At 34.6% G+C, this 17,500-nt stretch overlaps 1 protein-coding gene across 15 annotated transcripts in view; it reads right to left on the reverse strand.

Moving 5' to 3' along the window:
* Positions 1-17,500, reverse strand: part of ofcc1 (orofacial cleft 1 candidate 1) — a 202,358-nt gene that overhangs the window by 136,837 nt on the left and 48,021 nt on the right. For all 15 annotated transcript variants that reach the window (XR_015524744.1, XR_015524745.1, XR_015524746.1 and 12 more), the window contains 4 exons: positions 14,709-14,795; positions 11,735-11,796; positions 10,152-10,278; positions 4,313-4,552 (listed from right to left, as the gene is read on the reverse strand). Coding sequence is in view for 9 of the 15 variants with exons in the window: in XM_087309188.1 (XP_087165314.1) it covers positions 4,313-4,552; positions 10,152-10,278; positions 11,735-11,796; positions 14,709-14,795 (516 nt within the window). In the remaining 6 variants the exon portion in view is untranslated. The remainder of the gene's footprint in view (positions 1-4,312; positions 4,553-10,151; positions 10,279-11,734; positions 11,797-14,708; positions 14,796-17,500) is intronic.

Below are 17,500 nucleotides of genomic sequence, written 5' to 3' on the forward strand. Positions count from 1 at the left end.
TTTTTTTTTTTATAGGTGGGGTGGAAGGGTGGAATGACTTAAGTGTTTGTGAAATTTCATTTTAAACATTTTACTTTATTTCTACAAAACTATGATAATATTGATATCCAAGATAATCGTAGTCAATAATGATATGAATTTTCATACCGTTATATTATTATCTTAAAAACAGAAGTCTGATAATTATATATTCTATATTTAAAACAATTGAATTGTCAACACAGTGATAATGTGTTAATTCCTAAAATAATAATAATAATAATAAAATAAAATAAAAATCATACAAAACTCTGGCAAAACTAGACAAACAACATATTGATCATGCTAAATGCTAAAGCACCATTTCCTTTAATCTTCATTTACACTTTTACTATAAATGCCACTAATAATTTACTAAATACACAAATAGAAATTTAAAAACGGTTTGTGTCCATCCTAATAAAGCATAAGCTTTTGTATAATGAATTCTAAATTTGATTTAAAATTCAAACACTAAACATTATGTTAGAAAAGCAGCTGTTTATTTCACAAGTCAAACCTTGTGCTTTTTGCAGAGGTTTTTAATACAGTCTCTTTCCACTCTCATACACACACTCAATGTTTAACATCGCATATCATTTCAAGCCTCATTCTGACTCCATCTCCAGCAACTCGCATGGAACCACACAGAATAACTGGAGTAGTTTTGTTCTGTAGTTAAATCCTTTCTCATAACACATAAGACACAACATTACTATTGTTTTTAAAATCAGTGAAAAGCCATTTTTTTCCCTATCATCTTTTGGATGTTGTACAAAACCCAAATTGCAGTGAACTGAAAATGAAAAATATTTACTGAGAGGTTAGTTTTCGTTGTTTTTGTTGTTGTTGTTAAATGTAAAATTATAATTAGCTTAATTACATTTCAAGTGATTCAGTTTCAAATGATTCATTTCATACAATTCATTTTAAATGATTGCATGTTTATCTTCTTTTCACTCGCTTTAAAAATAGCATTTTAAATTAATAAATACTTTACATACAGTTATTAGCCCTCCTGTATTTATTTATTTTTTTTCCTTTTCCAAATGATGAGTAACAGCGCAAGAACTTGTGGAGGAAATTCTATTTGCTTTATTTTGGCAAGAATGAAAAGCAGTTTTTATTAGTTTTTATTACCATTTTAAGGTCAATACTATTAGCCCCCTTAAGCAATATATTTTTTCATATTAATTTTTTTTTTAACCCTAACTTGCCTAGTTAATCAAATTAACCTAATTAAGCCTTTAAATTGCACTTTAAGTTGAATACTAGTATAGAAAAATATCTGGTAAAATATCATGTACTGCCATCATGACAATTAAAGACAAAAAAAAAAGATTATCATTATTAGAAATTATTAGAAATAAGATATTAAAACTATCATGTCCCCAAATGTGTTGAAAAAATTCTTTCTGTTAAATAGAAATTGGGGGAAAAACACAGGGACTAAAAATTCAGGAGAGTTAATAATTCTGCCTTCAACTGTACATAAACGCAATAAAAATAAAACCCAATCTGAAGTTTTGAATGGAAGCGTTTTTGCTCTTAATTAGAAAACTGAAAACACAAACTAATACTTTATACATAAAAGAAATGATTTCAAAATTACACTGTTAAATAATTTTTTGTAAATTACACAGTATTTAATTGTAATATTAACAGTACTTTACTGTAGGACAGTTATGCAGTATGGTACTGTATTTTAAAGTTGCATTGTGAAAACTACTGTATATTTTAGGGTAAAGATATAGGTTGTTTGCGATCACATGCTTCTGATGACGTATGAAATTCAGATGGAGGGCAGTAAAAAACTGAATGGGAGACATAGAGGAAAGTCTGTATTTTTGCGATTTGTGCCATATTTTAAAGGAGATATAAATAGAAAATAGCCACATATGTTGGACATGATCGTTATATTTTGAAGAGGGAAGAATTTTGTAATGAACTAAAATCCATTTGCCAGGCATTGAAGCGGAATATACTGTATAAGCTACTGTGTTACATGAAAAAAATACTATAGTAAATACTGTAGTATTTACAAGCATATTACTGATAATTGCAGTACTTGAAATAAACTGTCGTAGTAATTATATTGTTGCTGTGGTAGAACACAACTTTAGTAACAAACATATTATTCAACAGGCTTCAGTTTTCTACACTATAATTATACACCATCGCAATGCACCACAGTTTGCACTAACTTTACAGTATTTACTACAGTTTACCATAGTACAATTTTCAGTAGCATTAATTAACAAAGAGTTGTACACATTATACACTTTACTATGTGGTTCAAAAACATATAATAAATTAATATAGTAATTATTAGAAATAAAAACATATTATAAATTACTATTTATATTATACAAAACATATTATAAATTACATAGTAATTTATGCATTATAAATTACAATCTTTTTTTCATATGCGGATATCTTTTAAGCATCACAAAATAACAGATGAACGCATACAAAAGCGTAAACGCATTATTATGATTATTTTTTTAAGGGGGAAAGTATAATAACCGTCTGGTTTTGCTCGCAAGGGCCTTTCTTTTTTGTTCTGTCAATGTTCCGTCAACAAACCAACAATCCACCGCTGCTGCGCATCTTGATGTTAATGTTACGTTGTTAATTCCACCAAAATGCCAGTAAAGACTTGGATTATTGCAAAACAAGAAGGAGATTTCAGTACAGCGATTACATGGCAGGATGCGTTATTTATATTCTCGTGGATTTTGTATGAGCGTGGTGGTGTTTGTATTTGATTTTTATATAACACATTAACATACTGATACACATAGCTAGGCCTGTATATAATCTTTATATGTGATGTCAAACAAATTCATTCGCCAACTTATCGAGCACATTTTTACGCAGCGGATGCCCTTCCAGCCGCAACCCATCTCTGGGAAACATCCCCACACTCATTCATACACACACTCATACACTACAGACAATTTAGCCTACCCAATTCACCTGTACCGCATGTCTTTGGACTGTGGGGGAAACCGGAGCACCCGGAGGAAACCCACGCAAACGCAGGGAGAACATGCAAACTCCACACAGAAACGTCAAATGAGCCGAGCTGAGGTTCAAACCAGCGACCTTTTTGCTGTGAGGCGTCTGCACTACCTACTGCGCCACTGCGTCGCCCATCAAACAAATTATCACATTCAGAAAAATTATGTATATACTGATGAAAAATGGTTTATTAAATGCCACTTTTTCCTTCGTTTTTCAGACAGTTTCTTAAACTTTCCCCCTTTTTAGAGGCAAAAACTTTAGGAAGTCTATAAAAGCTTTTCGGAATTTCTTTTTTTTTTTTGGCCGATTTAAACAATTATAAACAACACAAAACATAAACCTCTTGAAGTTCTGACAGACAGAAGAACCACTTCTTGCCCTCCATCTGAATTTCACGCATCATCAATGACGTCATGTGAAAACAACCTGTACAATACTTTAAAAGCATACAGCAAGGTAAATGGTGCTGTAATTGATTTACTGGTGAACTGCTGCCAGTAAGATTCTACAAAACATTGTTAACAGTGTGTCAAATACTGTGTGTAAGATCTGGGGCGGACTGGCCATCTGGCAATTTTGGCAAATGCCAGAAGGGCCGGACCAATTTTTAAATGTGGGCCGGTCAGTTTTTTTTTCTTGTTTTTTTTTTTTAATATGCATTGTTTTTACGTTCAAGCAGCTTTTATCTCTTGCTAGATGTGATATTATGATGTTGATAAAATGTTTTTTATAAAAAAATAAAATAAAAATAAAAAAATAAAAATAAAATAATAATATTAATAATAATAAGAATAATAAGAATAATAATAAATGTTAAGCATGTGGCCAGTCGGCGATTTCGCCTGTTTTCAAGATTGGCCGACGCAATCCGAGGTCACTCGGACGTTATCAAAATCTGGCAAGAATGTCATATTATTTTACCATCTGTGCACCAAAAAAATACTGAATGTGCGTGTCCGTGGGTGGGGCTGTGTCGGTGTGGTAATGTGGGCTGATGTGGCTACAGTGCCAGGGCTGAATTTTTGTCCCAGTCCGCCCCTGTGTAAGATGACAGATGGATCTGGACAGTACTAAAGATTGATAGTGGAAAAATATACCACAGTTTCTATGGTAAAGGTGGTGGGGTTTGATTGCTGTGCTCTTTAACGTAGCATGATTCCACACACTAACAACCATTACAAGTGCACTACCTGTTTTTATTTCAGTTCAATCAACTACAGTGCTGTGGACATCCCAAGAGTGCAGTTTGCTGGGCTTTTCTTACCATGTAAAGGCTCTGGTTAATGTTAAGCTCCATGTCACAGTATCTGCCCTGGTGTTCCACGGGTTCTGTGTTTCCAGCACACTGCTGCTCCTGCAGACGGGACCAACACAACGTGCGGCCGCCCAGTTGAGTCTGGAGAGACACGTTCAGCGAGTACAGACCTTTGGGCAGCTTGTCTCTCACGGCCCTCAAACAGAAAACAAACACCTCTATGGGCTGCGGAGTATGACTCCATTCCACCTACACACAGACAAAGAAACAAAATTTTTTTAACTCCATAAAAATATCTGAAGAGAGACAACAGTTATAGACAAATAATTGTAAATGCACTAAAAATGTATGCTGAAGACACTACTCTCTCTCATATTATTGCCGAATGTATGACAGAGAATTTGTTAGCATGTGTTATCAGTTTTTTTTTTTAGAGATCAGATGCACAGACATTTTTTCAGAATTAAATTTATAAGGAGTGATGAGTTGGCTTTTCGTAAAATATCACCAAATAATATTTTTGCTGCTTGTTGAAACTAGTTATTTAAAATGAGCTGTAATAACACAATTCACAGTTTTACACAGTTTTATTGGAGACAACTTAGTTGTTTTATGCTCAATCCACTTAAATTTGGGAAGGTAAGTTAAACTATGTGTTGTGACAACATGAATGAATTGTGTGCAATGCTGCAATTTTTTACGGAGTAAAAACTGCTGGGTTCCACACAATTCCTTCATGTTGTCACAACACAAATCGATTAAGTTAAGCTTTTTTTTACAAATATAAGTGGATTGAACATTTCAATGTCCAAATAAAAACCTTATTTTAATTAAGTAGTTTAAACAAGCAACAAAAGTCATTTAAGTGCAGGCTGGTGGGATGGAAAACTAGAATGCGACTCAGTGGATACAGTTCAGAATTCACTGCAAGTATTCACTGCAACTTCGTCACTACTTTTTTAGTTATTAGCTTGTTTATCCACTGAAATAGAAGTTCAAATTGGGTCCACAATCATATAGGCTGGGCAACATGATAAATATTTCAGATCACAATAAAAGTCATCTCATATCCTGATAATGAACTATATCATGATAGACCTTTTCTTCAAATTAAATCAGTTATTGACCACATGGAATTAGGGAAGGGTACCGAAACTCATAAATCAGAAACATTATCTAATTTAACTTGCAACTCAAAAAAATGGTATTTTTAACTGCAGGGAGCACAATAAAACAAGTAAGATCCTGACTTCTGTCAGAAAAGTCAAACATGTTGATTTTTCTCCAGAAGAATGGTTAAAAATAGAGTCATTTCATTTTCCTTCAAACCATTGTACATTCTTTTACAGGAAAAAAATAATAATAATAAAATGAAAATTATATATATATATATATATATATATATATATATATATATATATATATATATATATATATATATATATATATATATATATATACATACACACACACATATATATATATATATATATATATATATATATATATATATATATATATATATATATATATATATATATATATATATATATATATATATATATATAATTTGTTTTACAAAGTCATACAAAATTTTTTGTCATACAAAAAAAAACATTACAAAAAGTACCAATAACCGTACCAGAACCGTTGAAGTACCGAAACGATAAGTGGTATCAATAAAAGTAGTAATACCGTTAAAACCTTAACAGTACCCATCACTACATGAAAATCAGTATTTCTTGTTTTTGAACATTTTAAAGTATATGCTCAAAGATGCATTCATACATAAATGCAATTTTTGGTCACTTTATTTAGAACTTCAGGGCAAATTTTTGATTAAGAATGTTGACGTATAAAATAAATAATAACATAGAAATCAGTTTTCTAAAACTAGTAATTAATACATAAAATAAAACATGCAATGTAAACATACTTTTAATCTTGCAATTCTCTTAACATTCTGTTTCTGATTGCATGGTAGCATGTAAAATGAAAGTTATCCAGATGATTAAGTATTACACAATGTACAGTTGAAATCAGGATTATTAGCCAACCCTTTTGTTTATTTATTTATTTCTTATTATTTCCCAATTTATGTTTAACAGAGCAAGGATATTTTCACAGTATGTCTGATAATATTTTATCTTCTGTAGAAAGTCTTATTTGTTTTATTTTGGCTTGACAAAAAGCAGTCAATAATTTTTTTAAAACCATTTTAAGGACAAAAATATTAGCCCCTTTAAGCTGTATATTTTTTCGACTGTCTACAGAACAAACCATCATTATACAATAACTTAATTACCCTAACCTGTCTAGTTAACCTAATTAACCTAGTTAAGCCTTTAAATGTAACTAAGCTGTATAGAAGTGTCTTAAAAATATCTAGTTAAATATTATTTACTGTCATGACAAAGATAAAAAATCAGTTATTGGAAATGAGTTATTGAAACTATTATGTTTAGAAATGTGTTGAAAAAAAAAATCACTCTATTAAACAGAAATTGGGGAAAAAATAAGCAGGGGGGCTTGTAATTCTGACTTCAACTGTATATATGAAACCATAAAATAAATAGTGCATAATATGAAATGATAGACATTTTATTTCGTCCATACGATATCTACACATTTGAAAGCCTTAGGTACATATACATACTTAATGTGTAACATCTGTGGGCCATACAGCAGAACTGAACACTTGCATTATGTGTCCAGGTCCGGTATACATATACTACAGCAACAGCGGAAGTGGTATGTTATTTGACATTTGCCAGATTTCCAGGAAATAAAGGTGTGGAGAACACTGCATTTCCTACAGCGGTGGCGTAAGTGGCATAACACCATAACACTAGGCTAGATGACATCAAAGCAGCTCGCCAGATCCTTTACACTTCTCATCCCTCGTTTTCTGGCACGCAGGGCGGCTTTCGCTGAAACCTCACTGACAGATCGACAAAACACTCTGCAAACAGGAAACCCCCCCCCTTCCCTCATAAAACACACACACACACACACACACACACACACACACGCGCGCATACACGCACACATACACAAAAACTTTCTTTTTCTTTCTAAGTATAGCCTAATATTCCAAGATTAAGCTTTCTCCTTAATTATTTTCATTTTAATTAGTAAATCTTAATTAACAATGAACATTTACCCTTAAATTTTTTGGCGTGAGAATGAAGGAGGGTGGTGGTGGTGGGGGGGAGCTAGTGAATAAATATGACAATCTTTTCGAGTCCTGAAGGCAGGATTACCGATGCAGGCAGGCTTAGTTATTAAACACGTTCTAAATTAAATGCCTCCATGAATTTCGTACAGAAATATATTTTCATAGTTTTGCATGCCAAATGTGACATTTTAAATTTGAGATTCATCTGCCACTGTAATTTTGGAAATGTCATATAAACAAAGATTTTGTCATTTACCAATGAAATTACTATGCGTGGCAGGTCGGCCATTGCTTTTCTGGCTGTGCGGGTTGTTTCAAGTCAGCAAGCCATAAAATATCTTTATCTCTCTGAAACACAGCAATTTGAGAGATAATGGAACAGTGACTGGGGGGCACGGATGCCAGGCTGAGGAATTATACTACAATCTCACTCCGTTTACTGCCTCCTTCAAAGCTGATGTTCTGTCTGCAAACTGAAGCTGCTGCTGCTACTGTCGAGGCCTTCTTAGAAGAGTCATTACAACGCAAAACCCTGCCATAACCACAACACACACACACACACACACACACACACACACACACACCTCAGTAATGCGCTTTGCCCTCTGTCCTTTTCCTTTGGTTTTGGTTGAGTCAGAAACTTAGGTACAGCAGCTACCTGTTCACATTCACTTTCGTTCCTTGCTCAGTGAGTTCGTAACGTGTGCCTCCATGACTGACATCATTAACAGGATGCTCCACTTAATCACCTTATTTGATTCAGCTCTATTTACTGTATAATGTCATGGAACATTTAAAACATTCACCTTATTATTTTTTTATGCTTTAATATCAGTCAATTTGCATGTGCATATTCATCGTAACATTTTAAATTGGTTCAGATATGTTGAAAATCGAGAATTTGAACATAAAATCCTGTGCTTAAACTGCTAAACTGGTCATTTCTTGTTTTTCCCGTTTTGTTTAGTTTGTAGCCTGGATGTCTATATACAGTTACAATCAGAATTATTAGCCCCCCTAAATTATTAGTCCCTGTTTATTTCTTTACCCAATTTCTCCTTAACAGAGAGATTTTTTCAACACATCTCTAAACATTAAGCTGTTGTAACTGACAGTTCATTTTATCTTTGCCATGAAGACAGTAAATAATATTTTACTAGCTATTTTTCAAGACACTTACAGCTTAAAGTGACATTTAAAGGCTTAACTAGGTTAATTAGGTTAACTAGGCAGGATAGGGGAATTAGGCAAGTTATTGTATAACGATGGTTTGTTCTGTAGACTATCAAAAATATAACTTAAACAGGCTATTAATTTTGACCTTAAATTGTGTTTAATAAATTAAAAATGGCTTTTATTCTAGCCGAAATAAAACAAATAAGAAATTCTCCAGAAGAAAAAATATTATCAGACATACAGTGAAAATTTCCTTCCTCTGTTAAACATCATTTAGGAAATATTTTTATAAGAAAAAAACATTTCAAAGGTGGTTTAACAATTCTGATTGCAACTGTATATCTCAAAATGCCTCTTTAAAAATGCATTTGCTACTGTATGACTATATACTATATTATTATTATTATTATTAATAATAATAATATTATTATTATTATATTACTATAAATACAGGTTTTAACAAAACCTTAATTTGTCCATGTGCAACTCAAAAATAAACAAATATGAAGCATCACATGCTGAGCAAGTTCAAGAATGAAGAATAATTTAGAGTATTTTTATTTTCACCATCACTACTCATGAATGTTCTTTGAATTAAAGTTGCCATAGAAACATAAGATTTTGTCCTTTATTGGTGCCACAATTCAAGTTTATCCACATTGTCAAAAACGCACATTGGTTAAAACGTCCTTTTAGTGTTATAGTTCTTATTCATTGTGCTGTATAAAACTACAATTTAAAAGGGAATAGTAATTGTATTTTCGATAGGAAAGTGATGTTAGAGAGGTTATAGTTTTTTAAACTGTAAAATAATATTGAAGGAAGGATTGGCTCAAGAGCCATAGATTCCCCCTAGCAAAGTATCCGGTTTAAGGACTTTTTACACTAAGTACAGTTGCTTTGAACCGGGCCAAAGCACGCTTTTCCCCCCTCCTGGGTATGCTTACGTCATTGATGATGTGCTGTTCAGTAAATGATTTCGCTCAGCACAGTGGAGATTTCTTTAGTTATATCAGTTTAGTGGTTCTGGGATGCAGTGACAAGCAGTCAAATATTTCGCCGAACAGATCAGCCACTTTTGACGTTTATAAACAATCATAAAGTCCTCGTGCTGCAGGAATTATGAGGTTTGCTGAAGTTGCAGCTGTCGTGCAGTCAAGGGTTTGCGTCTGTAATAATCTACGACAGTTTGTGTTCATTGAACAGTAAGAATGATTAAAAAATCCATATGCAACGGTCCCGTTTAAGTCAAGACTGATCTTGAGTTTCAGCTTCGGTGCGCTTTGCACTAACACTATAAGCGTACCATGCCAAAGCCCAAGTGAACCGCGCTCTGGCACACTTTTTTCAACCAGGCCAGGGCTGGCCTGAGCTGATTCAGAGCACTAACACTTCTCAAACGATTCGGGAAAAGGGCCTGGACATGTTTCGATATAGCATATTATGTGTTGATTAGTTCACTTTAAGGGTGTAGCTGTAAGTTTGTGTGTGTACCTGGCAGTGGACGTCAGGTTCGATTCCTAGCAGCTCTATGTTTTCTGTCTCTTCAACAATTTCACCATATTTGTTGACGACTTCAGCCTGGTGTTGACGTAGAGAATTCAGCAAACGATTCTCCTCCCTGATGATGTGCATATATACATAGCATGTATGTCATTTTAAGAGTTCACACTTCGATACTGTTTGACAACTTTTTAGCAAATTAGCAGGTTTGGCATGCTGTCCCGAGAACCCTGAGCTCGGAGATAGTTGAGCCCAGGGCTCCCGCCAGGTCCATAGAGCATGTGAGGGGAGTACGAGATCAGGTGTTCTCGAGAGCTCCCCTCGGCAAGAGGAAAGGAGGAGAAGGGGTGGACGGGGGGTTTCTTCGGGAAAACGAAGATAAGGGAGTAGTTCTTAGCTAGGTTACTTATAGTGAGTTTGGATCGATCTGATTGGCTAACTAATGAGTGTAGATGAGTGGCCAGCTGCAGTCAATCATATCACATGCTCCTCTCGAAATTAGTTTGTGAAACTTCACTTATTGATAACCAAAAAAATAAAAATAAAAACTATTTATCATCATGACCATCATCATTATATCCTCTATTTTTTAATTCAGTGGTTCTCAACCGGCGGGGCGCGCTGTGCCTGTATGAACCCTGTATGAAATCAGTGTCACATTTTCAATCGTGAGATGATGATAAATTAAGTGATGGTCAATTGTAAGCTCTCTTGGTCGTGTGATGTACGTTGCTAAATTGTATTCAAATGTTATAAACATAAAAACACCACGTTTTGAATTTTAACTGCAGTATGTCAGTTTAGTTTATTTGTGTGTGCTGCCCTCATAGACTTTAGAAAACGGTGTTCATTTGTTTGATTTCTCCTTCAAGAAGCTGCACAAGCTTTAAAAATTAAAGGTCCTTGCACCCTCACGGTCCGAACAGTCAGTCGTATTTGTTTTTTTCATATTCGTCATTTGGTGGCCCACAATTGTCAAAAACACCCCTCAAAATATTTGCTAAGGACGCGAAAAAAGCAGAAAATCGAACTATCCAAATAAATTTTTATGATGGACAGATAAAGTCTGGATTAAGAAACTATTTGAAATCTGTCTAAAAAACCTGATATGTCACAGTATTTGCTAAGTAAATGAAGATGATCTTGATCCAGTATACACGTTTCATCTCACTAACAGTCACCCAGAGATGCTATGCAAGGACATGGAGAGAGGGTCATCTAACAAACCTCTGCACCAGTGTCCAACTAAGCACCCTGATTTCATTAGATGCACAATTATTAAAAACTTAAACACAGCCGAGCCTGCAGGCCTGACACTCAGAAACAGAGAGAGAGAGAGTGAGAGAGAAAGGGCTGCAGACTGAAGTGAACAGGATGAAATTGATGCTACTTTGCGTCCAATGACACGGACAGATTTCCTCGCCTTTGGCAACTTACCCAGAATGCACTGGTAGAGACAATACAATGTGGAGTATATTACATCTCCTCACAAATGTCAGCAAAATGTAAATGGCTTTGGAAACACAGATTAATGATTATTTCACATCAGATTGGATGTAGAGGAATTCACGCACCGCTGGAACACAGCATACAGTCTGTCCTGTAGAACAGCTTCTTCCTCATGTGTGTGCCCGAGCTGCAGAGGCAAAAAAAAGAAAAAAAACATATTCAAATATTACCAAAACATTCAGGGGATAAATACAATTAAACAAATTAATCAATACATTTTTAAACTTTTTTTTTAATTATTTCCTATATGTCAGTGCTTCTCAACCACGTTCCAGGAGGACCACCAACACTGCATGTTTTGGATGTTTTGTCACACCCATTATAGGTCTTTCAGTCTGATGAGCTAATGATCTGAATCAGGTGTGTTTGGTTCAGAAGAAATAGGCTGCGTCCGATATCACCTACTACTTAGTAGGTACCGCATTTGAATTTGAATTTACTACTCGGCCTTTAGAAAAGTATGTTCTCTACATTAGGAATGTCAGTAGTATGAATGACACTCTGACGTACATCATCCACCTTTTGTCACAATTCCATGACCTACCTGTGTCAGTTGCATCGCTTCAATTCTCTCATGGTGCATCATGTGATAGCATAGCGTCCATGAGATGTGCACTTCAGAATCTCGCCGGTAGTACTGGTTCATCCGGGTACGTCTTGCATACCGTTTTTCGAATTCAGACACTACTCGGCTCACAAACTGATTTGACAGTATTTACAACTTATTTAGCGAGATACTACTTGTTAGGTTAATTTGAAATTAAAAGGCTTAGCTAGGCTAATCAGATCAACTAGGCAAGTTAGGTTAACCCTTTAACTGCCTGCTCTACCAAATGGTTGATCATATTTTCACTGTTTTAAATGATGACTGTTATTGGTTTACACTACACAGCATTGTTGGTTTACAAAAAATCATACAAACATCCTGTTGCACTACACTTGATTTTGATTTTATTGTAAAAATAAATAAATAAATAAAAAACATGTTAAATGAGAATCTGAAATATTTTATGGCATGCTTATAAAAATGATGTAGTATTCAAAAATGTTTTATTTTAATTAAGTTTTCAAATAAATTGGTCTTATACTTTTGCTTTTTTTTCATAGTATATGTATTAATTTTCCGTACTTTTACCATAAACCTACATATCTACCATTTGGTATGGGCTGATATTTTAGAAATTATTCTTCCTAATATTATTATTATTATTATTATTATTATTATTATTATTATTATTATTATAACCTTTATTTTACCAGGAAAGACACATTGAGATTAAAAATCTTTTACAAGAGCTGCTGAGACTGCAGCTCGGCACAAGACTTTTGGCCAGCGGAGAAATTAAAATGGTCGTGCCGAACTGAGTCTGGTTCTCTAAAGGTTTTTTTTCTTCCACCTATTGGTGAAATTTTTTTTTCCCTCTCCGCTGTCGCCACTGGCTTGCATGGTTCACGATCTGAAAAGCTACTCATCAATGAATTTGCTCTTCAGTGTTTGGACTCTCAATAATGACTTCAAACTACACTGAACTGAGCTAAACTGAACTGAACTTAAACACTAAAAACTGAACAACCCTGATCCAGTTACTATGACCATTTATGTGAAGCTGCTTTGACAAAATCTACATTGTAAAAGCGCTATACAAATAAAGCTGAATTGAACTGAATTGAAGAGCGTCATGGCCAAAATTAGGCACTATACATGTCACCTGGGTCTAACAAACAACAAACAAAAAACAATTGACAGTTAACATGAATCACACATTGACAACCAAACTATTCAAAACATATACAAGCCTGTGTTTCAATTTCTTAATCATTTATACTCTTTTTAAAATAATTAAGTGAAATCAATTCTTTAAACTGCAACTTTTTTTGTAGATTATCCCATGCAACCAAAGCCTTTTTTTTCCCCATCTCAGTCCGCACTTTAGGAAAAGACAGTAAATAAATACCCTGTGACCGAAAGCCATAGATAAGGACAGGCTTTTCACAAATGTAATTCTGTAAATATGATTGGAGTAAACCCAGTATAGATTTGTATGCAAGTATATGCCAATACTTGAGCTTACAAAATGCATGTGTTAAAAATAAATGCACTGTGAGTGTTAACAAGCGACATTAGGGGTTAAGAAATGCAATCCAAATGTTTTTTTTTTTGTTTTTGTTTTTCTTGGTGAAGCAGTTAAAGGGTTATTTAGGTAATTCATTAGATAATAGGGGTTTATTCAGTAGCCAATCGAAAATAATAATTTTAAGAGGGCTAATAATATAGACCTTCAATTTTGTGTTTTATTTTTTTACTTATTTTATTCCAGGCAAATTAAAATAAATAAGAAAGTCACCTAAACAAGTATATTATAGAAAATTAAATGTGTTAGGGTGGCACGGTGGCTCAGTGGTTAGCAAAGTTGCCTCATAGCAAAAAAGGTCACTGGTTTGAGCCCCAGCTAGTTCAGTTGGCATTGCTTGGTGGAGTTTGCATGTTCTCCCTGTGTTTACGTAGGTTTCCTCCGGATGCTCAGGTATCCCCCACAGTCTAATAAGCTCTATTGGTGAATTGAATAAACTAAATTGGCTGAAGTGTATGTGTGTGAATGTGAGTGTATGGGTGTTTCACATATGCTGGATAAGTTGTTGGTTCATTCCGCTGTGGTTGACTCCTGATGAATAATGGGACTAAGCCGAAGGAAAATGAATGAATGCATAAAATGTGCTGCTGTTAAACATGACCAGAAAAATATTTTAAAAAGAAACAAAATTTCAAAAGGAGGCCTAATAATTTTTCCTTTATCTGTATATGCATGCATATGTGTGTGACATGTATTTAAATAAGAAAGCATACTATTTATACATGTTTTATCCTATAGAATTCTATAGAATCATCTGTATTAGCCTGCGACTGTGTGTTTCTGTGATAGTAGAATGTGATTGATGGGAAAAGACAGCAGAAGGTCTCAGTGGCAGCTCCTGTACCTCAGGAAATCTCATTTGACATACCTACAGTAATCTTTTCTTTTTCTGGACACACTTCAGTACCTTTGAATTTCCCCGTAAGAGCGACATTACTCTCTGTTTCCTCGCCCACACCTTTCTCTCTGTCTTCTCTCGCTCTGATCGCTCCTCCTGCCAAAAAAAAAAAGGAAAATCCATGTTCTTGTTTAGGACCAACAGGCAGCATTCTACTGCTGCAGGTGGAACTTGAATTCAGAACATCTAAACATGTGTGTTAATACAATCTAAAGTCAAACCCTGCAGACACACACACCCCAGGATTCAGTCAGCACATTTTGTGGAGTGTGGTTTTGTGCATGTTGTGTTTTGGAACAGTTGGAGGAGCAGAGTAAGGCTCTCATTTGCAGTAACACACAAACCAAGAGCGATTATTCAACTCATGCCATGACTCAAACATAATCATTACATCCCATCCGCTCCTTATGTGTTCATTTCTCACTTCAGCTTCACATTCTCTATTTAATGTGCAACGCTTTATTCGCATTTCAGTCATAATAGGTTTCCAAGACTGATTACAGCTTGAAAATGTTTGCTAATTCCGATCTCGTTTAATGAATTTCAGCATTTTGTGTTGTTGAGAATTCTAGACAAGCTTCATTCAAAAAAATATTGAAGGATCTAGAACATGACCTTTAGAATAGAATATCAAGAATGCAATTTCATGATGAAAATCAACAGCAATTGAGGGTTGCAACATGAGTAGACCTAAAAAAGGAGGTCATGTGATCCTGACATTCTTATAATCAGCAGTGCAAGATTTAGGGCTTTATTTTAACTAAATGGTCTAAAGCAGGGGTCTCAAATTCAATTTAGTCGGGGTGAGGCTGGGCCGCATCAGGTTTTCCACAAGAAATTAATTATATTATTAATTTGTTTATTTTATCTTATTTTGTGCAACAAAAAATAAATAAATTAATTAATTAATTAAAAGATTTGAGAAGATTGAGGATTTTTTTAAACACAAAATAAGACGAAAAAAATAAACAAATTAAAAATTAATAAGAAAATGAATGAAGTAATAATAATAATAGTAATAATAATAATATTAGTAATAATAATAATAATAATAATAATAATAATGATACTAAAAATGATAATAATATTAATGATAATAATACTACCTCTACTACTACTACTACTACTACTACTACTACTAATAATAATAATAATAATAATAATAATAATAATAATAAATTGATTTACTGTTATCCACCGTGCTGTTGTTACAGGGGAAAAAAAGCTGTTTGTTTGGACTACTTTTACATAATATAGAAATATATGTAATGTTTATTGTGTGAGGCGATGCAAATTACCCACAAATAATGATGCCACTCTATAATTGGTCCGGGTTACCGGGGACTCTTATTGCCGATGGACAGGTGTCGATGTGTGACTGCAGACTACATTAGGCTGCATTGAGTTCTTTACTTTTCTTTTATCCTGCCGCGTACGCATCACTTTGATTTCTTTTCTGCTCACTGCGCGCAAAACAATAACCACCAACCAATGAGAGTGATTCTAAATGCAAGAAAGATGATTGGTTGAAAATATTGTTCAGGACTAATAGTTAAACATGAGTTTTGCTTTAACTAGCACGCACACACAGTTCACACAGCATTCGCTTAACTCATTCTATCTCTCTCTTTCTTTCTCTCTCTCACACACACACACACACGCATATACACACACACACACACACACGCGCATATATTCACCGCAAGCAAGTTCAAGCAAAATAAATACTGGAAAGAAAAATACAAATAAAAAACTTTTTTAGAAGTGTTGTGAATGAAGTGTGCTGGGACAAATGTCCACGTGTGCCCAATGGAAACGAGGCAGCCAGCAGGCGTGGAAGAAAACATTCATAGTAACGCTGCTGTAACTTTCACTCACTGGGAAATCTTTCTCTGCCTGCGTCAATCCCAGCTGATGTTGCGCCCCCAAGAGCCATATACCCATCGTGATTAGTGGATTCGTTCAGCTCTACAAACAAAACTGTAAGGTGCTATACATATCAAACTCGCGGGTATTAAACTTTTAAATTAAGACGGGGGCCACAAACTATCATCCTGTGGGCTGCAATTGGCCCAAGCCTGTGAGTTTGAGACCCCTGGTCTAAAATGCATGGTGCTGGTGAACTTAAGGCAAGGGTGCTCAATCTTGTTAGTGGAAATTTACATTCTTGCAGTGTTCAGCTGCAAACACACTTGTCGTTAATAACTTTTTAAAAATATTTGTTTGAAAAGGGTATTTGAGATATGAAGGCATTTAAAAGGCATCTATTTTACCTCTTTTTCAAGATTTAAAATTAGTATTTCGCATCTCCAGAATGTGTCTGTAAAGTTTCAGCTCAAAACACCTATTAGATTATTTATTATACATTTCTGTATATTAAAAATTTGAGCTGTTAAGACATTGTTGCTGTTTTTGTTGCAAATGATTTGGTTCTCTCTGCCCACCGTTCCCATGTGCACATCTGAGCCATTGGGGTCACTCACTGTTGCTTTGATGTGTGTAGCTTTCATATAGATAAACAGCACGGTGACAGACAAGAATGAAGAAGATCCAGCTTGCTACATTAAGAACTGCAGGGACACCGGCCCTCCAGGACCGAGATTGGTGACCCCTGCGCTAGCGTGTGAGGTTAAAGTGTGCAAGCAGACCATCTACAAAATGAACTGGATTTCACCAAAGCTGCTGCACGTGAACAAAAGTGCCAATCTGATTCAAAACGAGCATGAGGCATTTCCTAAAAAAAATATGCTTTTACGGCTGGCGTTTGGCGCATTGGTGTGCACAATCATATTGACGCTCTT

Source organism: Danio rerio, chromosome 24 (genome assembly GCF_052040795.2).
Source record: "Danio rerio strain M-AB ecotype USA chromosome 24, GRCz13ab, whole genome shotgun sequence".
Classification (NCBI taxonomy): domain Eukaryota; kingdom Metazoa; phylum Chordata; class Actinopteri; order Cypriniformes; family Danionidae; genus Danio; species Danio rerio.